General features: G+C 39.6%; 1 protein-coding gene across 1 annotated transcript in view; it reads left to right on the top strand.

Annotated features, from left to right (window-relative positions):
• SFMBT1 (Scm like with four mbt domains 1) overlaps positions 1-23694 on the top strand; it is an 80949-nt gene that overhangs the window by 49552 nt on the left and 7703 nt on the right. Inside the window, exons 4-17 of the mRNA XM_074879522.1 lie at positions 4132-4372; positions 4819-4907; positions 5836-6082; positions 7575-7672; positions 8660-8761; positions 9985-10135; positions 11854-11936; positions 13876-14002; positions 14702-14815; positions 16236-16278; positions 17566-17630; positions 19042-19181; positions 21016-21125; positions 22813-22988. Coding sequence (XP_074735623.1) covers positions 4132-4372; positions 4819-4907; positions 5836-6082; positions 7575-7672; positions 8660-8761; positions 9985-10135; positions 11854-11936; positions 13876-14002; positions 14702-14815; positions 16236-16278; positions 17566-17630; positions 19042-19181; positions 21016-21125; positions 22813-22988 — 1786 coding nt within the window. The remainder of the gene's footprint in view (positions 1-4131; positions 4373-4818; positions 4908-5835; positions 6083-7574; positions 7673-8659; positions 8762-9984; positions 10136-11853; positions 11937-13875; positions 14003-14701; positions 14816-16235; positions 16279-17565; positions 17631-19041; positions 19182-21015; positions 21126-22812; positions 22989-23694) is intronic.

Below are 23694 nucleotides of genomic sequence, written 5' to 3'. Positions count from 1 at the left end.
GGCTGTATCCTTATCCACCTCTTTATCAAAGTTACTAGCTAATAATCTTTCAAAGACTGGCAGTGGGTCTTTTACCGTGGCAGTGAGGGTAGTGACTTGTGTGTGGCACATCACTTGGAAAGCACTCTGTAGTGCTTAGGCTTTTGGGTTCAATATCACCCCTTTCGGTACAGGAGACTTAAATCAGCAGGAAAACAAACTGTAGGCTGTTTGTGAAGGATCACAAAGCATTTTGAGTCCAAAGGCAACCCACAGAAGTGCAAAACATTAAAGAATCTATTAAAACATGGCAGCTGTGTTAGTAGTAAAGATGCACAGTAAATGTGGACTTTGCAGAGGTTCTTCCATACCCTGGGATGTAATTGTAAGCTTTTTGTTCAAAATAAACACTCATGTATCTCATTTCTGAAGGGGAGAGGCCTATGCTTGCTTTGTTTTTCCTCAGTGTACTAAGGCTCTAGCAAGAGCAAGCTTACTCAGAGCGGTAGTGTCCGTGCAGCCCACGCTGGGGGAGCAGTATGGAATCGGAGCAATGACGTTTTGCAGTAGTGCGAGGAGTGGTCTGTCTGCTTCTCTGGTGTGGTTTACCTTATGTGATCTCTGTTAAAGCAGCTTGCTATCATAGCTCGGACATTATACAAACTAATTGTAATGCCAGCTTTACAGTGGCAGCCAACTGAATTAACATTGCAGCTATATTTTGTTAATCGGTAGGAGACACGCTCTGAGTTACTTTGTTAGCCCTGCACTGCACTCTTTGCCAACTCAGCTGTGTCAGACAAGAGGTCTGATTGCTCTGGCCACGGTCAGTAAAAATACAATTAGGTTTAAAAAAAATGTCCACGGTTTGTATTGTTATTATTCCCTGCGTGTGTACAACAGGGTGCAGTTTTGCTGGTGCGGGTAGCATTGTGGTGGAGAGTGCGTTAGTGAGCAGGCGTGGGCGAAACCGAGCCAGGTCACCCAGTCCTTTTCCCTGCACGGGGTGCCCTCTGGTGCGCACTGCAGTGGGGGAGCTGTGCTGGGCGAGCGTCCCTGGCCCTGGCCCGGGCAGCTGGCCCAGGGAGCTGGCCCCAGGGTGCCAAGTGAGCGTGGTAATAGGTGGCTGAGTGGGCAGAAGGAGAGCTGCCAGGCGTTTGCTAGCAGAGTTCCCTTAGAGTTTGTCCAGAGGCCAATTTTGATGTTCTCTGTAATAAGCTTGGCATAAAATTTTGGAAAGTGAATGCTGACACCGAATTAACAAGCAGAGAGAGGAGCATATCAACAGCAGCATCACATCACCTAGATCTGGCCGTTAATAGAAATTCAATAGTGCAGGGTCACATGCTCAGGATTTCCTGCTCCATTAGAAGGCAACTGTTTGGAGAAGGTAGAGGAGGAGAACCTCAGTGCCTCCCAGTGGATAGTGACAGCCTCTCAGTGTGATAAAGTCCTAAAAAAAGTCAGTGTGATTCCAGGGTACATCAGGTGAGAGATTTTCAGTGGAGAGCATACAGGCACTGATGACTCTGTGCTAGAGACTGGTGGTCCCTCTGCCTGGAATCTGTGCAGTGCTAGTTGCTTGACTTGAAGAATGACATATTTTTACAATCTGCCATCAGGAGAGCTAAGAGGAAACTACTATTGTTCTGTGGAAAAAAATTAAGCTGAAGAATAATATTGGCACAAGAGCAAATGGGCATGTATAAATAAATTAATATAAATACATTTTAGATGGAAGCTTAAGGTTTTTGTATGGTTCTTTTTAAATATCGGAGTAGTGAGACTGTGACGACCCTCCCATTATGACTAGTGGGTGAGAAATACCTAACCCACATTGTAGGAGAGTATGTGATTAGGTTAAGAAAATGTAATTTTGTGTTAGCAAAGGATTAGACTTGCTGATGGGAGAGAAAACTTTTTTATATTTGTGTGCTTCTATTAATTCTGAAAGTTTTGCTCTTACTATGAGCAAGACACATTGGAAAATGTAAGCTACTTCCTCAAATTAAGTGTGTTCTAATGTTTCATTTGTTTGCATTTTAAAAATTAAGCAATACTTAGATCAAAGTGACTATTTTGCCTGCAGTCTAGCAGGAAAAAGAGCTTACCAAAAACCTGGAGTTGTGCTGGATGCCAGTGTTGTCATCTTCCCCCTAAGTCTAAATATACTTTCTCTAGAATTGTTGAATGCTGTTTTATAATTCCTTTCTGCAACTTATATGTGTGTAAACATATATTAAAAATAAATCAGTGTTCAGCATCATCTGAACACATATTTGCTGTGTGTTCCTGCATGCTTTTAATACTTTTTGTCCATTCTTTTTCATTACCTGCTTCTGAGCTGAATCGGATCCCCAGGTCTGGCCTGTGACATTGCACGGAGTGGGGGGATAGTGGCTCCATGGGAAGGAGGGGTCAGAGTGCCCAAGCAGGGCTGTCACTGACCGCTCGTGGCCACCGCAGCTTGCCAGATGTGCAGCAGGAAGCTGCTGCTCTCAGCCCCACTGCTCCAAAGAAAATACTCACGGAGCTTCCACAGCATCTCCTGCTAGCCAGTCTGCTCAGTGAGCCAGCCTAAAGAAACAAGGTTTTGTGCTTTAAACCACTTAGTGGTGTCGTCTTGCTCAGCTGCCAGGAGAGGGTGCTAACTTCTTGGTCTCTGCTGTATCCACCGGGGAACATAAATGCCAGTGTTAGAAAAATGCACCTGGCTTCAGGGAAAGCTCCGTCTGTTGCTGTTGGCTTCGTTGAATGCAGCTCTCTCTGCTGTGAGGCTTTGCTGTAAGTTCGGGTATAGAGAGCTGCACAGATTTCCCGATTCCTCAGACTTTGTGTCGAGCTCATGGCTTTTCTCTCGGCCATCAGAATATGAAGTATTTAGTGCTATATCTTTAGCAGGTCAACTACCTTTTTGAAGAGATGACCTCCGTAATACCACTTCAAAATGCCTGCAGGTATCGGGTCCTGCTGGTTTTGTTTTTAAGAAGGGGTTTCTCGAAGTGAAAAGTATTAACCTAGAGAATGTGAACAGTTAACAGAGGCATATGCTTTTCCTTCTGATGTGGTTCTGTTAGTTTTATTTTTAGCAAACCAGTATGTGCTGGCTGATGAGACGATAATAGCTATGGCAGTTACTGAACCGTCAGTGCAGAACTGGTAATAAATAACGCAGAAAATATCTACTGCATCTGCATCATACTGAAAGCCTTTCTTGCAGTTGATTCAAAGAGGAAATGGAATTTGGGACCACTTTAAAGAAAACACCAGTTACATTCATCTGAGAACAAGGGATCGACATGTTAGATTTTTAATTAAGACTGAGCACATGGAATTAAGATCAGAAGCATACTAGAGTGAGAGCAGAACAGGGTCCTTCTGCTCTTTCAGGAGTGTTTGAGCTAGGAGAAGTTAGGGATATGAGAAACTTAATGTTTTGCCTTCTGTTTTTAAGTTCACATTTCAGTATCTGAGTGTAGTGTGCAGTCAGATTCCTCACCTGCACACAACACACACACATACACACAGAGCACACACAGTGTTTGGTGACTTACTGTTGTCAAAACATGAGTTCACTGAAGAACACATACTGTTTATGTTCCATGCAATTTATGTAACAATGCTACATACAGAATTATTCAGGTTCTTGGATAGAGACATAAAAAATCCTTATTCTGCAATTTGTGTGGATTCATGACTTCTTAAATGGGCATGCCAAAGACACAGTGGTATTCTTATCTAAAGCATGTGTATGTACTTTAAACAGGCTCTTTGTCCAAAGAGGTTGAAAGACATAGTTTAACACAAAAAGTCAAAGTTGTGTTGCTGAATTTGACGTTTAGTTTTGCCTACCTTGACAGTCCAGCTATGAGTTGGAAGGCCTTTCAGTGATGGGTGAGGTATTATCTGGGTCAGGAAGATGAATTGCAAGGTATTGATTTAAGGTTGAAAAGATACTCTGAAATGCAAAGGAGGTTTCATTAGTGAGGATTCTGTGTGCATTCCGGTTTGGGTCACATAATGTGATGAAGTTGTTTCTCTGAAGAGACTGGATGGCATTTGACTTGAGGTTTTCTTGCTAATGAACATTTCTAAATTGTTCCACAAAGTTTCTGGGAGGTGCTCAAATATTATGATCTTCTTCCTCTTCAGGTGGATACAAGCTTGCAGAATGGCTTTGCCCCTGGTATGAAGCTAGAAGTTGCTGTCAAGTCTGACCAAAACACCTACTGGGTAGCCACCATCATTACTACCTGTGGGCAGCTGCTCCTCTTGCGCTACGATGGTTACGGGGAAGACCGCAAGGCTGACTTTTGGTGTGATATCATGACAGCCGATTTACACCCCATCGGCTGGTGTGAGCAGAACAAGAAGATTCTCAAAGTGCCTGAAGGTATTGGCTCTATGTGCAGAAGCAGGGAGTACATACAAAAGTATGCTTTTGTCCTTTGTAAGCCTGGCAGGTAGTCTTCATAATTGCTGTTATGTGCAGGGGGTGTTGCTGTGATGACAAGTTGAGGTTGTCTGCCACGTTTTTCTGAAATCCCGTGACTTACAGTAGGAGACTGCTCTTTCACCAGAGAAAGAGTTAGCTTCATTTCAGAACTGGACTTATTTTTACAGAGGCTTGTGGTTATCTTAATCATCACCCACCAAATTCTACTGCTCTGTCATTTCCTTTAAAGATTTTGTTGTTTTGTTTCTTCTTTTAAGATGTTACTGGTGAGTTTGTGGCAGATTATTGTGAATTAGGCAGCGCAAGAGTGTGGTAGTGTCTTGTCTAAATAATTTTTAACTGGAAGGAAGAACCACAGTCTTTCTTCTTGACTTTTCACTTAGGTATCAAGGACAAGATACCTGACCAGGAGGAATTCCTTCAGCGGGTGCTGAAAGGAGCGTGCAGTGCTCCTGCTAACCTGCTGGAGGGGGTAAGTGCTGCAATGTGCTGCATCTTGGGTTTTGTCTTGATTTTCCCCTTCGTCATTAAGGGAACCCCTATTCAGATTGTCAGTTGAACTTCTTTTTTAAGTTTAGGGAGCATTGTAGTATGCTGCTGACCTTAAAGTTCCGATCTCTAGTGTTTCCTATTTACAGTATTTAATTTTGATAGTGTTGTCCTGAAACATATCTGTCACTGCAGGTTTGGATTGTTCATCAATCCTATCAAAAGAAAGACCATTTTTAAACTCCCTTAGGTTTCAGTCTTCCTCCTATTGTGCTCCTCTTTCATACAGCTCTAAGGAGATAATCCTTTATTTGTATAGCTTTCATGTTGTCCCCTTTCTCAGTGGACTCCTTTCGCTTTTTTTTTTTTTTTTTTTTTTTTTACACTAATGGGCAGGTTACTGTTTTACTTAAATCTGGCATCTTTGCTAGTGAAGAACCAAATTTTTGTCCCCTCCTTTGCACTTAAAACAATGTTTGCACCTCATGTCAGTGTCTGGTTGTAAAGTACAGAACATTATTTTTTTGGAAAATGCTGTTGATGTCTTCTTTACAACCAACATTTTAATCTTTGTATGTTTTCTGTCTAGTCATCTCTGTATGCTAGATGACTCAGTTTTAGAAAGAGATTATTTATGTTTCCTTCAAACCTTGAATATGTAAGTGATGATGCTTCTGAAAAGGATGAGGACTTAAGTGAAATGTATGACTGTATCTACAGGCAGTGCAGAAGCTCTGATGCAAACACCAGCAATTCTAACCATTGGTCATTTCTGTTGTCTTGTGTTAGTAAGAGGCCTCTATTTCTTCTGTATTCATACTTTATTTATGCAAAAAGAATGTGTATAAAGAAGTGGAAGTACAGGATTTGTTTTGTTCTGTTGTACAGAATAATTTGTGTTCTTCTTGTAGCTTCACAGAGGGAAAAATCCATTGGATCTCATTGCACCAGGCTCCCGACTAGAACTGCAAAACATCCGGGATTCCCTGGAAGCCTGGATAGTCAACGTGGTGGAAAATGTTGGTGGGAGACTGAAATTGCGATATGAAGGGCTGGAGGATTCTGACAAATTTGACCAATGGCTATTCTACTTGGACCCTTTCCTTCATCAAGTGGGCTGGGCAGCTCAACATGGATATAGCCTGCAACCACCTTTAGGTACTTCAAAACATGTATCTTTTATATGGTGATCAGAGGCTAGAGAATACTGCTGCTGCTTTAGTGCTCTAAATCTGCCTCTGGATGCGTGTGGTGGTCACATAATCAGTGTGTGATCTGACAGATATTGTGCCTAATAAAATGTAAGTGAAAACACTAGTAAAAGTCCTACAAGAATTTTCACCCACTCATTCAAAAGCTGCTAAATGGTTTTGCCTGTCAAAACTTTCCACCTGTTTGTGGAGAGGGAGGAACTGAGGAAGGGATTGCCTTCAAGGTTATTTTTGGTAGGTTTGTATTCCTGGGGAGAGAAGAGTCATCTGGTTTTGAAGTACTGCTCAACAGGAGCTTTTGCAGTTGTGACTCCAGGTTCATTGAGCTAATTAAGACACTGTCTAAAGAGATATTATGTGGATATGAAAATGGCCTTAAAACCGGGTGCCCAGGGAACAAGTGCATGGAGGCAGAGAGTGGGACAGATAACCATGTTTTCCAGGCATGTGCACATCAGGCTGGGTCATCAAAGAAGCAGGGCATAAAATGGCTGAAACACAAATGGAGTGTTTATGAGCTGAGCGATGATGTAGCATGTTTCCTGATGAGGGGAAGTCTTGGGATAAAACTGGAAAATGTTGATCATTTACCCTAAAGGCTTTCTGCAAAGGCAGGTATACATCTAAGGTTCTGGCACACTCTGTGCTATGAGTTGGGGATGTTCAGGTTGTTTAGAGCAGTTGGTTTTGTTGTGGGGTTTTTTTTTTTTTTTAGATGTTTTCCCCTTACAGCAAGAAGAAATCATGCTGAAGAAACCAAACCAATTTCTGTTGAAATGACTGAGCATACTGCCTTTTCTAGTGCTCCACCAGTCTCTGCAGGTTGTGAACAGGGAGACGCCAAACTGCTGGCGGACACTAGATGGGTGGATCCCACAGTGTTATTTAAGTGAATAATGTCTTCAAAAAATATTAGTTAGCTACTGGATTTGTTTCCTTTTTATGTCTACATAAGAGCTTTGATATACTCACAGGTACAAGTAGTTCCTCTTCTATCAGAGAGGTGTGTGGTCTGCAATTACAGATGCTAAAAGAGTAACTTACACAGCTGGGACAGACTTGTGGAACATTTCTTGAACTTTCTGCTTGCTTAAGCCTAAAACAAGCAAGCATTATCCAGCTGGGGATTTTTTTTCTGGTTGTACGTTTCTCCAGAAGTTTTCCTTAGTGTTGATGTGATCTCTGTTTTCTCAGAAAAACTAGACTGGGCATCATATGGGTGATACAATGTTGCTTGACTTCAGTCAGTTTTTATAACATGTCCAAATGTCAAAGAAAACAGTTTTTAAGAAGGGAGGTATTTGCACAGATTCTGAACAGATACGAATTTAGCAGTTGGAGGAGCACAAATCAAACTTTTGGCTTCATTGCTATGTGTTCTGAAGGAAAAGAAGAAGGAAGATGACTTCATTCACTGTTTTCCTTTCTTTTTACTCAAGCCATTAGGTCCTTGAAGAGTGAAGCAGATTGGCAAGAGATCCTGAAGCAGGTGAAAGAGGAGGAAGAGGAGTCATCAGTTCCTACAGATCTCTTTAAGGTGAAGACACAGTATGTGTAGTTTAATGCTGTGGATGATATAATGAAAATGCTGTATTCTCTCCCTCTAGTTTAAAAAAGTAAGAATAATAAAAAATAATCATACTATTGTACAATTCTTGTTAAGTTAGACCATGCACCCATCACAAGTATGTGAGCCATTAGTTGTCATACTGGGAAAAATCCCTGGTTCTGATTCTTTATAATGGCATTTCTAGTTGTTCACCAGCTGGTCTTGCAGATTGATTACTGTCCTTCTAGAGGGTGCAGGGTGACTACAGTCTCTCTAATTGTGTGAGTACATTGAAAAGTTTAACATGTGTAACATCTAATCTCTAACCTGATACAGTTACACGTGAGTGTAACTATAGTTACATCCTGAGTGTTACCAAATATTACTAATGAGTCTGAATTTAAATATGTATGTATTGAAATTTAAAAAAAAAAATCAATCTTGACAAGTAGGAATGTAAATTTAGTCCTTCAAGTTCTTTGTTCATTTTTCTCGGCCTTGTTTGGACCCATATAAGCAGAATAGAAGTGCTGTTGCTCTTGAATGTGTTGGGTCATATACAGAGCAGGGTATACATAATTCTGGAGCAGAAGCCCTGTTTTGCAGGTTTTTGTTAGGCTGAAAATGGAGACTTTTATAGTTCTCTTATAGTGTAGCTCAAATGTTAGGGGGGAAAAAAACCCATTTCTATTGATTTACCAGGTGACCCTGTATTGCGTAACCTTGCTTCTGTGTGGAGAATGTCAGAGGAGGAAACCTTGGGGACTCAGTTTCCTAGAACTCATAGAAAATTGTCAGTCTCAGAGAGCATAGTTGGCCTTTTCATTATAGAGAAGTTGCTGGTACTCTGACATGTTGATTTCTTAGAATGAACTAATAAAATATCAAGTTATCCTCTTCAGTTGAATTGTGTAAAGTATGTCTTTTTTATGATGGAGAAAGGGCTGGTAATCACACTGATACATCATTTTTCAGGATAAACCTGTGATTGGAGTGCATTCGTTCTCTGAAGGCATGAAGTTAGAAGCTGTGGACCCAATGGCTCCTTTTGTAATCTCTCCTGCTACAGTTCTCAAGGTACCAGGGTTCTTTAAGTTGTCCTGCTAAGATTCAATTCTACTGCTACTTATGTTCTTAAATGCTCAGGAAATTCTCACTAACTGATTATATTAAAATCTTGAAGTAGTTTTCAAATTAAGTATTTTGTATGTCTCCCTTAGAGGGCAGGTTGCTGTGAAAAAGAATCTTAACAGCTGGTGGTGAAGCCATTGGATTTGAATGGAGGGGAAGAGTTCCATAAAGATTCAAGCTCAAAAGATCAAATGACTAATATTGTCAAACCCAGATTTTTAACATTACATGTAATCCCTCGTAATCTGAGCATCCAGTTGAAGATAGATTTTGGGGGTTTTGTTTTTGCAAAAGTTATGTCATTACCATATGCAAGCTCTGACATTTAGGTGGCCTGATTCTCAAACAAGGGCCCACACATGGATATAAAAGTTGAAATGAAAACTTCCCAATGTAATCAGGTTTTGAGCAACTTCTATCTTCCTGTGCTAGTAATCAGGTGAAAGGTTCTAAAGAGACCTCCTTTGATGTAGTAAACCAAAATCTTGCTGTACAACATAAAACCAGGACATTATTTTTAAATCTTTTTTTATGTATGTTTCAAGAACTGTTGCTTTTTCCTTAGGACAGAGAGTGTCTCAATATATAATACCTTACATTTTGGTGGTCTCTCTCTTCTAAACTCTAACATACAGTTTCTTCAAGTAAGATGCTCGCTTGTTACTAGAAGGTGCAACCAGTTCCAAGCGAAGCAAAATCATTTACTTCTCTTCATATTTGCTTGTCTTGCTCTCCTTGTTACTTCAAGAGTGTAGTGGTTTTGCTTGTGACAGTCCATCCTGGGACACAGTTCAGTGTTGTTGAAATAAGAAGTTTGTTATTACAGAATGGTAGTAAGTCCACAAACTCTAATTTCTCTGCATTTTTCATAAGAAAATTTCATACAGCACCTGATCACCTTATTTTTGAAGTGCTCATACATTACCTTTTATTAGTAGTATTATTTATTTTTGTTAAGTTTCCAGCTAACGCAGAGAAGTCTGGTGGTTTATGAATCCCATAGATTATCTTTTAATTATTTTTTTTTTAACCCTCACAGTATTTCAAGGTAAAGGGTTTCCATTGTGCAGTGTTGCTGTTTAATAAAGTTATCAAAATGAGGGAGAGGGAGCAGTAGATCAGAATCTGCTACTTACAAGACCACATGGTTCTCTTTTGGCTAACTACAGGTATACAATGAGAAGTACTTCATGATAGAAATTGATGACTTGAGACCAGACCGTACAACCAGCCAGTCTTACATCTGTCATGTCAACAGTGCTGGTATTTTCCCTGTGCAGTGGAGTCTGAAGAACGGCTTGCATCTCAGTCCCCCACCAGGTATGTTTGTGCAAGCTTGTCATGCTCACTCCTCCTTGAAGGAAGTAGATTGCCAGTCCCCAGAGTGCTGTGTTTAGGACAGCACTTTTGCAAAAGAATTACATGTAGCAGCACAAGCAAAGAACAAGAAGGATCAAATTCTGAGAAACAGGAGCTTTGAGTTAGTGAAACTGAAGTTCCCTGGGTACGTGCCTGGATTTGAGAAGATGACAGTGGCTGGGGATGCTGGTCACGCATAAAAACCTGAACGCTTGGACGAATGGAGTATGTGTTCCAGGGCTGAAGGCAATGTTGATTTCAGCATTAATTAACATGATATCAGAAGCCTATAGACTTTGCATTGGATTTTTACTTCTGGTCAAAATGGAATATTGTTATCCAACATTTTATAATATTTTTATAATATCTTATCAGTTAGAAGTTAATGAAGGGTTTTTTTTCAAGGACCTATCAGGCAAGGTAGCAGATTGCTGAAATGTTGCTTCAGGACATAAGGGAATAGGGGAGAGATCCTCAGCTACTGAAATATTTATTCATTTTCTCAAAATGGAAATGTCAATTGTATTGTAAAACCAGGGACTCAGTACTCTTATTCACCACCACTGTATTCGGAATGTTTTGCTTTAGCTGCTCATGACATTAGAGGAACAAAGTCCATAGGATGTTTGTCTTTTACCTTTCCTTGGGTGAGGTACAAAAAGTGGCTTTGCTTGAGCCAGCATTACCTAGAATTTTGCATGTGAAAGATGAACTCTCACGTCCCAGGCATGTGACCGGAGCTGACAAAAGTCTTAAACTTAACTTCTCTTAGTTCCCCTGGAAATAGTGGGCATTCTGAATTGTGGGAGGCCTCAAGAGCCCTACTGGTACTGATGAAACTGAAAAAAATAAATAGGTCCTTCTGAGGTTAGGCCCTTTCTGAGGGAAGGTTGAACTTCATGTTTTTAGATTGTCATGTTAATACTAAATTACTATCATGGCAGCACATTTTTGCACTTAGTTCCCTTCAGTTAATTTGCTTTTTATTAGATCACAGGGAAGCAAAGTATTCCTCCAAGAAGAATTTAATTTGTTTTTTTCTTGGAAAGATGATCTGTCTCCTGATGGACACCATGTTAAGACTCTTCCCTTCAAACATGTATTGCAGATTTACAGCTGTTAGCAAACTTGACGAGCCTCTTAGGACGCCTAACTGCTCTCTTTAATGACTTAGCATTTAACATATTTTTGAGAGAGTAATATGTTGGTATTGTGCACATTTTGAGTGCTCTATCTAAAAAAAAAAAAAAAAGGTTTCAGAGCTGACATAACATCAATGAAGTAATCTTGCAGAAACTTTTCCCGAATTTCATCTGTACCCTGTGAAAACGGTGTAAACGCTTCCCCATGTCTCAATTGCAGTCCTTGTCTGCTTAGCAGATGTACTTTATTTACGCTTCAGGTTGCTCTCTGTGAAGTCACATTTAGTTTCACACCATTTCAAGTCAAAAGTGGGAATCGAGGTGGGGCAGGGCCCGAAGTCCCTCTGCAATGAAAATAAAGAGGACATCTCAAATACAGGAGAACCCTGTTGTGGGCTGACCTCACATGGCTCAGTGAAGCCCTGGTCAGCTGGCAGACTGGAGTGACGCAAAAAGATTTCAGTGATCTGTACTTCATGTCAGTTTAAAATGAGTCTCATGCTGTTAAACTAACCCATTTGCTTTTTCTTCACCTAGGTTATCCTGGGCAGGACTTCGATTGGGCAGACTACCTCAAACAATGTGGTGCTGAGGCAGCTCCCCAGAGCTGCTTCCCTTCGGTAAGGTTCTCTTGCCGAAAAATCTCTCTTCTGTTATATGAATGACATTCTTGATTCCAGAGAGAAGAACCTTTAGCATGTTTTTGACTTAAGTTACCTTTCCAAGTAGAATAGAATAGAATAGTTCAGTTGGAAGGAACCTACAATGATCGTCTGGTCCAGCTGCCTCACCTCTTCAGGGCTGACCAAAAGTTAAAGCATGTTGTTAAGGGCTCGTCCAAATGCCTCTTAAACACTGACAGGCCTGGGGCATTGACCACCTCTCTAGGAAGCCTGTTCCAGTGTTTGACCACCCTCTTGGTAAAGAAATGCTTTTATATTGTCCAATCTGACCCTCCCCTGGCGCAGCTTTGAACCATTCCCACGTGTCCTGTCTCTGGATACCAGGGAGAAGAGATCGGCCCCTCCCTCTCCACTTCCCCACCTCTGGAAGCTGTAAAGAGTGATGAGGTCACCCCTCAGGCTCCTTTTCTCCAAACTAGACCAACCCAGAGTCCTTAGACGCTCCTCATAGGAGCCCCTTCCATCCCCTTCACCAGCTCTGTTGCCCTCCTCTGGATGTATTTGAGTACTCTAACACCTTACCTGTGATAACTGAGGAAACATAAGAGTTAATAGAGTACAAATGCATGTGAACTGAAGTGGGTGCATGCCAGTTTCCTAGATAAGGAAGTGGTGGATCAAATGCTTCAGTTGTGAGAAAGCAGATCGAAAATATATGATTGTTTTGTGAAATTGAGATGTGTAAGAGTCTGTGGAATAGTCATAAACCAGCATCAATCGTTGGCACTCCTGCAGTTGAGGAAACAGGGCATTTTAATAGACCTTATTTTCATTTACTTAGTGTACTCTTTCAATCTTCCTTCCTTTCAGCTTGAAAAATTCATTCAATTGTATTAATCAATACCAAGTCATCTTAAATTAGTACCAAATAATCATTTTACATTAATCAGTGCCTGAAGTACTTGCTAGATTTTGGGCTTTTGTTGGTTCAGTGACAGTATTGCTGTCTCCCAAAGCACAATACGTTGTCAAGCGGAAAAGGGTACTATTAACACCTGCCTTCCAATTCCATTTACAATACTTGGGCTATTGCAGTGCTTAGGGGAAGAAATTAAAATTAATAATTACGTTTTTTTGAAGAGGGTGTTGCTGGCTATGAATTCTTGTTGCCCTCGTTCTGTCTTGTAAGCTGTAGCATCTTAGAACAGGTCATTGAATTTATTATCCCTTTTCTGAGAAGAGTTGATCACTGTAGGCTAGTTCCAGAATTCATAATGTATTGATCCTGTAATTATGCTGTAGAGTGGCTCTGGGAGGAAGAGTCCTCTGTCTGGCTGTTACTTCTTATCTTTAATTCAGGAGCTTCAGAGCTGGATAAATATCCATGCTTATGTTTTAGGAATTTTTTTCTAAATATGGACTAAATTGGTGAATGAAGTAAAATGCAACTTATCCAAAAAATGTAAAATGAAAAGAAAGCTTCCTTTGCTGTCTTCCAGAACTCATTTGGATGAGGCAGGAATGTTATTTGCATACATAAAGTGGATTTCTAAACTAGGATAATAGAATAGAGAGCCTGGTCAGACTATTTGTCAGACTTAACACTTAGGTAGCAAGCAACAGAGAATTCCTGGTTGCTTAGAATGCACTCGATCCTTTCAGTGAGTCTCAGCATCCTTATTTTTGAGTACAAACATGTTCTTTTCTAGGTCTGTCTATAGAGCCTTTTTTAACTTAAGTTCTTTGTAGTTGGTAATATATCTTACTTGTTTTCAATGTGCTAATTATCTGAAATCTTCTCTGATGGTGTGAGTATCTTTCTATGTCACTCAAACACTGAGGCTTTTATGTTTTTATTGCTCCCATTCATGGCTATTCATATCAGATACTGGATATACAGATGGTATTTTACTGAAGTATTCTGTCTTTTTCCTAGTTAACTTCTGACCATGGATTTAAAGAGAATATGAAACTTGAGGCTGTGAACCCAGTTGATCCTGAAGAAGTTTGCATTGCTACAGTCACAAAGTTGAAAGATTCCTACCTCTGGCTTCAGCTGGAGGGTAAGCCTGATGTGGGAGAGGAGGGTAGCACTTGCATTGATTCTTCTGTAGTACCATCATCAAACCTGAGGAGTATCTGGAGCAAACTCACTGCATGCAGAGTATGGGCAGCAAGTCACCGTTTCCTCAGTGAAGACACAGCAAAAACCCATTTGCATTGTCTGTGTCCCAGTTAGCCTTGGGTGGCAGTGCTTATTTAAGCCAGGCAGAAATGGCATTTGTGCACTGCAGTGTGTCAGTGCTAGGCTACTGCACTCTGTGAAGTGCTGATCAGTGTCTTGTAGAAAGCAAGGGCTTTGTAACAGTTTTACAAAGGGGAGTGTCTTGCATTCTGAGCAAGCTTTGTCCAGACCTAGGAAGAAAACTTTGAGAGGTTCTTCATTAAGATAAAATAGGCCTATTTCAGCCATTCTCCACTATAATCCCATTTCTTGATTGAAAGTACATCAGCATGCACTTACTATGCACTGTGCATCTTTGCTAAACTGTGGATGACAAAATCCCATTTCCAGCCTTTAGGAGGAATCAAATGAGGTCAGTAAAGAATCTGGTCAGTAAAAGGGAATGAATAAACAATTGATGTTGTGTTCCAGATACACCATAAGTAAAAGCAGCTTCACTGGCAAACATATAGCAAGCATTAACCAAATGAGGTTTTTTATTTTTTTGTTTCAATTTTTGCTTCTCTAAACTGAACAGGCTCCACGAAGCCCGTCCCTGACTGTATAGTGAGCGTGGAATCAATGAATATATTTCCAGTGGGTTGGTGTGAAACGAATGGATATCAGCTCAGACCTCCTCGCAAAGCAATAGGTATCAGTTCTGTTCTATTTGCAGTGGTCAGCTGGGTTGATAGAGATGGCAAGACCTTCAGGAGCAGGCTACTGCAGAATTATTGCTGGCATCACTGAATTTGGAAACGTTTACTATGTACAGAGAGTCTATGCCTTGTGCAACTGTTACCCTGGCTGTTAGGTCCAGTTGGAATCCATACAACAACTCCAAAGCAGGCAGTGTTGGCTTGAGACCCTTGCACACTGTATGAGTGTGTGGAAATGATCAATTAGTCACAATAAAGGGGTCATTCTGTGTGTATGCACACACCCCCATGCTGTGCTTATACTTTTGTCTGAGCTGTTCTTGCCGTGTGTCTGACCCTGGTACTGATTTTACATTTGCACTTGTGCAAGTCAAAATTAATGCCATAACAAAATGGTATTGGGTGTGTATACATTTTGGAGTTGAAATAAGGGGGTCTAGCTTTCTAAATGGGCCAGATGGTAATGATCCGTTAATGACAAAATGTTGAAAAGTAAATCCTACTGTTTTAACTACGTGAATAAGTAGCGTAAGATAGTGTCTTCTCTCAACTGGTTAGTGAGCTCTGTTTATTAAAGTTTAATGGGAGTGAGAGAAACTGAAGAACTTCCTGAATGTTTATTAAGTAAGATAATAAAACTGTAAGATTGAAATGAGCTGTCATTTACTGCAAGTTAAAGCAAGAGAAACTAATCTTGAGACATTTCTGCACTGCCAGGGACAGAGGAGGAAGCGGGCAGGGGGGACCTAATGAGGGAAAAGATGCTTTTAAAAAAAATTCCAGAAGTTTGTTGGGGACAAAGCCTGAAATTGCTGAAGGGCCACATGTTGCATTACCTTGTTTGATATTATTACCTGATTGTGAAAGCCAGAATTAGCAACTGGACCTGTCTCCTAGTTGACTTTCTTAGTTGCAACAGTGTTTTCCTCCATAGCAATTGGCTTAAGTCTTGTATGTCCCTAACCAGATAATTTCATTCCATTTCAAAGTTAAACAGTGTTGAAGTTACTGTGCCAGTAAAGTGGTGAGTTAGGTCTATGCACCTAACCTTTGGTTAGCTTTCTGCACCTTTGGGTGCTGAAAAGGAAATCATATCATTCCTTTTCGGCTGGTATTACAGGTCTATGGGGCTGTAGTTTAGGGGCTATGATGCAAAGAAAGATGCACAAAAGGTGAGATTTCCTAGAAGACTGGGGTTATGCATGCCTGATTTAATGACTTCTTAGCGAAAGTTGAAGTAAACCTTTTGGGTTACTTCAGATTACATGGGTCAGCTATGCACTGCAGTGATTTTGAACATAGCTTCTTTTTGATGTATAACTTAGAGGAAATGAGTCTAGTATATATATTGTGCTAGAAGTTTCATTTGCCTCCCATACTTTGCTGTTTATATTTTCTTCTTATTCCTTTCAGTAAACAAGCAGAAAAAAATTGCAGTAGTTCAACCAGAGAAACAGTAAGTAACTGTATTTTTGCTTTTATTTTTTTGCTGAGTTTGGGTTTTATTTTCTTTTTCTTCTTCTAATTGGTAAATCCCGTTGCGTTAGAGACGATTTAGCTTTACAGAAATGCTATACTGAGGGTTCAGAGATTCCACAATCCATTTCTCTTAATGCTGGTAGTTCCTGTTGATGTTGAAAAAGACCTCTTGCACTGCTTTAGCAGGAGATAGAAAGCATGGAGTTTATTTTTTAATAATGCTAGTGCAACTCAGCTGAATTATTGAATGGGTCAAGTCATTGAAGTTCTGGGCTTGAAATTGCTGAGCTTTAATTTTTAAAGATTGCATAATCTGTGAGTATTGGAGTGCATTTAAGAAAAAACTAGCCTGATCTTAAGATTGTGTTTGTAAGCTTGTGCTCAAGCCTTTTTCTTAATGGTGATTAATAGGAACAATTACTGGATTCCCTTTTGGTTGTATTCCCTTCTCAAATAATGCAGTTTCTGTAATGTAAAAATGCTTAGAAAATGTGGCTGCCTTAACATGTAGCTGTGATTTTGCACAGTTGATCAGAAAATTTGACTTCAGTGTGAGTCATTTAGTAGAAGAACTTCTAATAGTTACTTCCCAAGATTAAATTTGGCCCAGACTAGCCAAAAAGGAGAGTTCTACCAATATCTACAATTTGTCTATAATAAACTCTGTGTCATGCATATGAAACTCCTTCATGGGAGCCTGCTCAAAAATGCTCAGTAGAATGCCTGACAGTTGGTTTTATTGACTCTTGCAGCTTTACAAACACCAGATCTGTCAGTAGTCCTGCCAATGTTTTCACTGCTCCTAAAATACTGAGCAGACTGTTCTTCCATGTTTTGTAATTGGAATTCTTACCAGAGTACTTGAGTCATTTTGGTTGTATTTTGTTTAAAATCCATCTTTTTCAAAATGCCTAAGGTAAGACTGTACACTGTCTTGTGCCATGAAATGTGAAATGAAGTTAAAAGGAGGCAGAAAATGTAAACTGTTGTCAGTATCATTGTGTGGTGTGTTTACCAGCATGGTAGTCTGTATACTTTAAGCAAGGAAGGATTGCTGCTAGCTGTAGAATTACAGTAGTCCTTTCCAAATTGAATTTGATAGTACTTGCATGTTATTATTGTGAAACAGAGGAGGTATAAAAAGCAGATTAATAAGGCTGGAGCTGAAGAAAAAAAAATAAATTTAATGGTTGTGTTTTAGTAACTGAGAGGTGACTATCCTTACCATCTGTCCCTTTTCCCAATCTTCTTCTTTTCATTTCAGAATTTTGTCTTCAAGGACAGTTCATGATGGACTAAAGAACCAGGAACTGAACTCTTCTGACTCAGGTATTGATCAGAGAGGGCAGGCTAACAAAGAGACAAAATCCTGTAACAGTTCAGCTGCCTCACTGTTCAGCTGTTCAACCCTCTTCTGTTAGGAGAGGCAAGAGGAGGAAAGGGTTTGAAGATTTTCATACCTTGATGATTTGTTGAACTTCAGAAAAGAGTGAAACAAAAACATACAATTACTTGTGTCCTGCAATTGATATGTGCATTAAACTTGAAAATTATATTTTTACACCAGAACATCTCCCTCCAGCAGAAGATATGTGGAGCCAAATGTGTACTGTGACCTATGCAGATTATGTTTTTATTGTCACCTGTTACATTTAGTAATGTTGGGAGAACCATAACAGGCATGCTGCATCTGTGCTCTTGAGTTGTTAGATTCTAGCTTGGGGAAGCAGGTTTGTCTGTTTTTTATGATAACTTCATCATCATGATAAACAAAAGCAATTCAAACAGTAAATGGCTTTGTGTGCCAGATGGCGAAATCTAATAATTTTCTAAACTGTTGCAAGAATGAATATGATGAATAAGTACATCTGCTGGTGAAACAGTCATACAGATCTATCTGTTTGGCAACAAAATGCCTCTTCTGCTGTTTTCTGTACAGTGAAATGCACATCTGAAGCTGCACCAAATGCACGCTTTATAGAAATGATTCGTGCTTGTTTAGCATTTTAATTGGCATTTAATAGAGTCATAATGTAAATTTGGTTTCATTTATGTTTCTGCCGGTTATCAACTACTGAATTTAAGATCTTTAAGTGATAGTGTTGGTCAATCAAGAAAAACTACAATACTGCTAGGGTAAAGGAATTTTGTATTTATACATAAGCGTCTTGCAGTACATATTATACATAACTTTAATTTTGAGCAGCGTTGAACCATTTAATAGGTTTAGAAAACTTGATGTCACTTCATCAAAGGTCAATTCATCAGTTGCTGCATCTTTTATTTGATGATTGAGGGAAAAGAGTCTAAAAATGCAAAGCAATGTGATATTGCAGTTTAGGATAAACAGTAGGGAATAACTTTGCCAGCTTCTCTGGTAGCAGAAGTTTTGGAGAAGTTTTGGACTGGAAATTTATCTGAAATTGTTGTGTAGGAAGTGCTTCTGCTACCAAAAAGTTGGGATTGTTGTCTTCTTGCCTGTTCCCACTGGTGTAATACCCTGAAGCATCAGACTAGCCAGGAAGAAATGTTTCTTTTCTGATAAATGACCAACTTTATTTCCTGTAGTTTGACAATTTGCAAGCATGCATGTGACACAGAAACTACCCCAAATTCATGTCATTCAAGACTTTTCCCCCTCCTTTTTTACAGCAGGCAAAATGTTACGTACTGCAAGAAGTCATTCTTTGCTGGGGAGTTTGCAGCATGTGATTTAAATCTTTGCTTTCTCATTTCTCAGTGGTAATTAATGGAAAGTACTGCTGCCCAAAGATCTACTTCAACCACCGGTGCTTCTCAGGGCCTTACCTTAACAAAGGCAGAATTGCAGAGCTTCCTCAGTCTGTGGGACCTGGGAACTGTGTTCTTGTTCTCAAAGAGGTGAGGTGGTTGTACATAGTGGACCCGCATATAGCAGTGTTATTATAAACGCTAGAGTCTTTCTCTAATTATAGATGGGTAATTAATAAATTTAAACTGATAATGAGTAAAGAGGGTTTTTTGCATAAAATCAAGTATAAATCATGGACTGTTTTATGAATGGCTGGTAAGAGTAAAAGCCTCTCATTTATCTGAGTTACAGTCAGCCTTCTACTGCTAAACTTTATTTTAGGTTAAAACAGAGTAACCTGTAATTACCACAGAGGAGTTAGTATCTTTTTATAGCTGTAATAAATGCTTCAATTTTAATTAACAGAATTTAGCTTCAGATAATCCCAAAACTCCTTTACAGTTTGCACTATTGATGTTAAAACAGGAAATACAGATTTTCTTAGTAGAAATGGCAAATTGTTTTCAGTAATTGGAAAATTAAAAGACTTCTCTGTGTTTAATAAGTTGGATATGATTTGCAAAGATCAGATGAAATTGTGTTTTTTCTTTCTAATGTAACTGAGGGAGGGGAAGAGGGAGGAAGAGGCCATTCTTTAATACCAAAGAGCCTCTTCTCCAGAAGGTGTTTCACACCAAATTTACAGATACTTTAAGGCAACAATTATTTTTCTGAAATCTCCAAAAAGGTCATGGAGTGGTTATTATCTGACCAGAGAGGCTGAAACTTTCCCAAGGCATAACTATATGTGCACACTTGAGCTCTCATGAAATGATCACTTTAAATGCAGGAATCATAACTGGGAGAGACCTTAAGAAAGAGTTTCTGGCAGACATGCTGTCAAACAACAGTCCAGTGGACAAGAGTCAAGCTGATTATTGAAAAAGTTCCATTTTTGCGTACAGAAAAGTACCTCGTCCTTTCTGCAAGTTTCAGTACTCTGATGTAAGCGCTCCAAAAGAGCAAGTGTGAAATTCTGTGGCAGCGTCATTTAACCTTGAAGGTTAAATGCTGCTTCACTGCCTGAAAGCATAAAATATGCACAAATCCTGCTGATAAACAGATGCTGAGTGTTGCTAAAAGTTGAAGCGATTTGCTTAGTTGTATTCATTTCAATTATGACTCTTGCTCAGTGTATGAGTCCTAGAGTGAGTTTGGTACTTGCATTATATTTAATACTCTTCTTCTGAACTGTAGACTTCTGGTCTGCTGCATTAGAAGGAATGAAGCTGCAAGTTTGTTATGTCAACGTTCTGATCCACCCATTTGGGAATGATTGGGAATAAGCACATACTTAAAATAAGAAATACAGTTTGAATGCACATTTTGTACTGTCCCCTGCTAACTTCAGGTTATTCACAACTTTGAGTTACTTTACAGCACCAGAAAAATTCTTATTATAGCCTTATCATGGTTCATGAAAGCAAAACAGAGGAGAGCTTAAGATTCTGCAGTATGATTTTGTAGCAAGTAGCAGGTTGGCAGGCAGCAAAATCCTGCAGCGTTTTTTGCCACATCTTCACATGTCAAACAATCTCTAAGATAAGTGCTTAGATTTACCCAAGGTTGTGTAGTTTTGTAGTATTCAGCCCCAGAGTTTAATTTAGTGATGTGTAATTCAAGGGCAATGACTTGGAAATTGCTAGATGCACTCGAGACTGCAGACAAATTCTGAAGGTTTGGCAAGGTCCAAAGTGTCGACGGCTCTTAGTTTTCATTTTGGCAGTATCGGGAGCTATCTGTAATCCTGCTGTGAATGAGTGCTTTGATGCTAGATAATTTGGATGAATAGAGGTAATTTCCTATTCTACCCTGGCACTTTAAAACAGATTTATTGTACAAAGAACTTAAATGTATTTTCTCCTCTTCCCTCCCTCACGGTAGGTTCTCACTTTATTGATCAACGCAGCTTACAAACCTAGCCGTGTCCTGCGAGAACTGCAGTTGGATGAAGAGGCTGCATGGCATGGGCATGGAGAGACCCTAAAAGCCAAGTAAATTCTTGTCCCATTCCCTGCTTAGTTGATCCCAATGGCAATGTTCTCTGCAGTCTATGCTTTAACTTCTCACATTTCAGAGAAGGAAAAATTGCTTGTAGCATATCAAGATGCTGACAGCCATTAAACTTCCAAATCTTTATAAATTTCTTCATGAGTATCTGGTGAAGTGCATCTGATTTTAATGCTCCTTAATATGCCGGGTGTGCTCTGCTACTGGCATATAAGCAGCTAGTGGTCAAGTAAGGATGGTGTGGTACTGGTACAACATAGCATATACACTGTCAGACCTGCAGGTGAGGTTTAAGATAATTTAATTCACTTGAAGATAATTGTCAGTATTTTAAAGCAGAAGCACATAGTGCTTGGGAAGATTCTCAGACTTCCATGGCATTTCCACACAAATTTCTCAGTGGAGGAAGATCCCTCTGAAATTAAGTTATAGCAGTGCTCTGAAATGGCCTGACATGGAAGCCTACCCTAAAGCACTCCCTAGCTTTCCACTGAGCTTTTGGGCTTGGAGCTTCTTTGCAAGATTATTTTGTGCAGAGGAAAAAAGCAGTGATCATATTTGCATATATTTAAAAATTCCAGATATTCCTTTATAGTCTGGTGATACTCTTGTAGTTAAGTCACTGTGTTTGCATACTAAAGATCAGATTTTCAAAATGTGCTGTAGCATGCTTTCCTACATAGTTTTGGACATGTCAGTAATTCTTCTGTTGGAGCAGCTTCATGTGTAAAAAAAACACCTTTCCCTGTATTGAAGGGATTGCTCTGGATTTGGACAACAGGAAGATCGTATGAAAGGTTAATGTAAATAGATGTAGCTGAATAGTAGAGGAAAAAAAAATAATTTTGTTTGGTTTCACTGAAGTTGCTGTGTGCTTTTTTTTTTTTTTTTTGTCACAGTAGTGACACCAGGGATATCTGGACTATGATGACATAGCTCTTCAGTGCATTAACTAGATACTTGGAGGCCTGAGACATCCGTAGTAGATATCAGCATGTGCTGGTAGCTGTGCTGGGAGAGCAAAGCAGAAATGATGAATGACTCTGGCAGATATTTCACAGTGTGGTTTTGTCAGTGTCATGGCAAGGATGATGGAAAAAAAAGAAATCTTTTCATAATTTATATCAAACAGGAGCAGTGTATGCAGTCATGGCAAGTGACTGTCCTGACAAATTGTTCAGCAGTTAGATGAAAGCTGATTGGAAATGTGACAGTAGTTCATTTGTTTGCCATAGTATGTGCATAGAATGGCTCACTAGAAGCTGTCTGCTGTTACCTTTATTAGCTGAATTGGTGCACTCCATCTTGGTTTTAGGAACCAGCTGTCTACCTCACAGTGGACACTTCTGCAGTCCCATAAAAACAAAGAAAGAACAAGCCATTAGCGAACAAAGAAAACAAAACATCTAAACTCTGGGATAGTCCTCTCAGATAGTATTTGTTTGCTACTACAGGCATCTCTCTGGTGCTGGCTTTTTTTCTTTGCTTGAGGATCTGTCATAAGAGACGAATACCTGTTTCCTGGACTTGTCAGTCCATAAGGTTCGTCATTGCTCAGATTTTCCCTCAGTTTGATCTCAAAGCAATATTCTCGTACACTTCCTCTCAATGAAGTACTTTTATCCTGGTAATTAGAGGATTCCTGAATTATGACCATATTTTCAATGCTAGGTACAAAGGGAAGAGCTACCGTGCAACTGTGGAGGTTGTGAGGACAGCAGATCGGGTGGCAGATTTCTGTAGAAAAACATGCATCAAGCTGGAATGTTGTCCAAACCTCTTTGGCCCACAGATGGTGCTGGATAAGTGTTCAGAGAACTGCTCTGTCCTGACAAAGACTAAATACAGTGAGTAGGTTGCTGATCTCAAACCGAGGTGGGACTTCGGGTGTTATATTTTGGTTTGTTCTGCCTTTGGCTCCAGAAGGAATCCAAAATACAATTGCTTTGTTTACACAAGGAGCGGCTCAAGCACTACATACACAGGCTTACAAAATATCCATGTGCTAGTGTGTAGGGGAGGAAAAATTAATTCTATATTAAGTGGTAGAACCATGGCTTCACTTTTTGGTGTGTGCTTAAAGCTTTATCTTCTTAAGACAACTTTTGGGACAAGAACTGACTCTAATATGATAATTTAAGTGGCATTGTAATTGCTTTTACCAATTTTTTGTGGAACAAAATAAAACATCTTCAAGCTCTTTTCTTAGCTTTTAGGTTTTTAAGTTTTTCTTTAACGTCAACCATTTGACACTGTGAGAACAAACAGCGTATTGAGGTCATGTTTAAAAACTACAAAACATCACAAAAAGCGCCATTAAATTGGACCAAGTCTGTGGCTGATGATTTTTGTATAAAATCTGATAATTTGGGGCCTCTCAGAGATAAAGAAAGTAAATCCTTATAGGGAAAATAAAATTGGCTAGTAACTCTTTTTCCTTAAACCAAATTGAAGAGGAAAATATAGACATAATCATTGTGAAGTTTTGCAGAATTGGGATTTCTACTGGGAAATGTCCTTCGACTGATTTTCCAGTCCTGATGATGGACAAAC

The sequence above is a fragment of the Strix uralensis genome, chromosome 10, assembly GCF_047716275.1.
Source record: "Strix uralensis isolate ZFMK-TIS-50842 chromosome 10, bStrUra1, whole genome shotgun sequence".
NCBI lineage: Eukaryota > Metazoa > Chordata > Aves > Strigiformes > Strigidae > Strix > Strix uralensis.
This window is presented reverse-complemented; position numbering and strand designations above follow the sequence as displayed.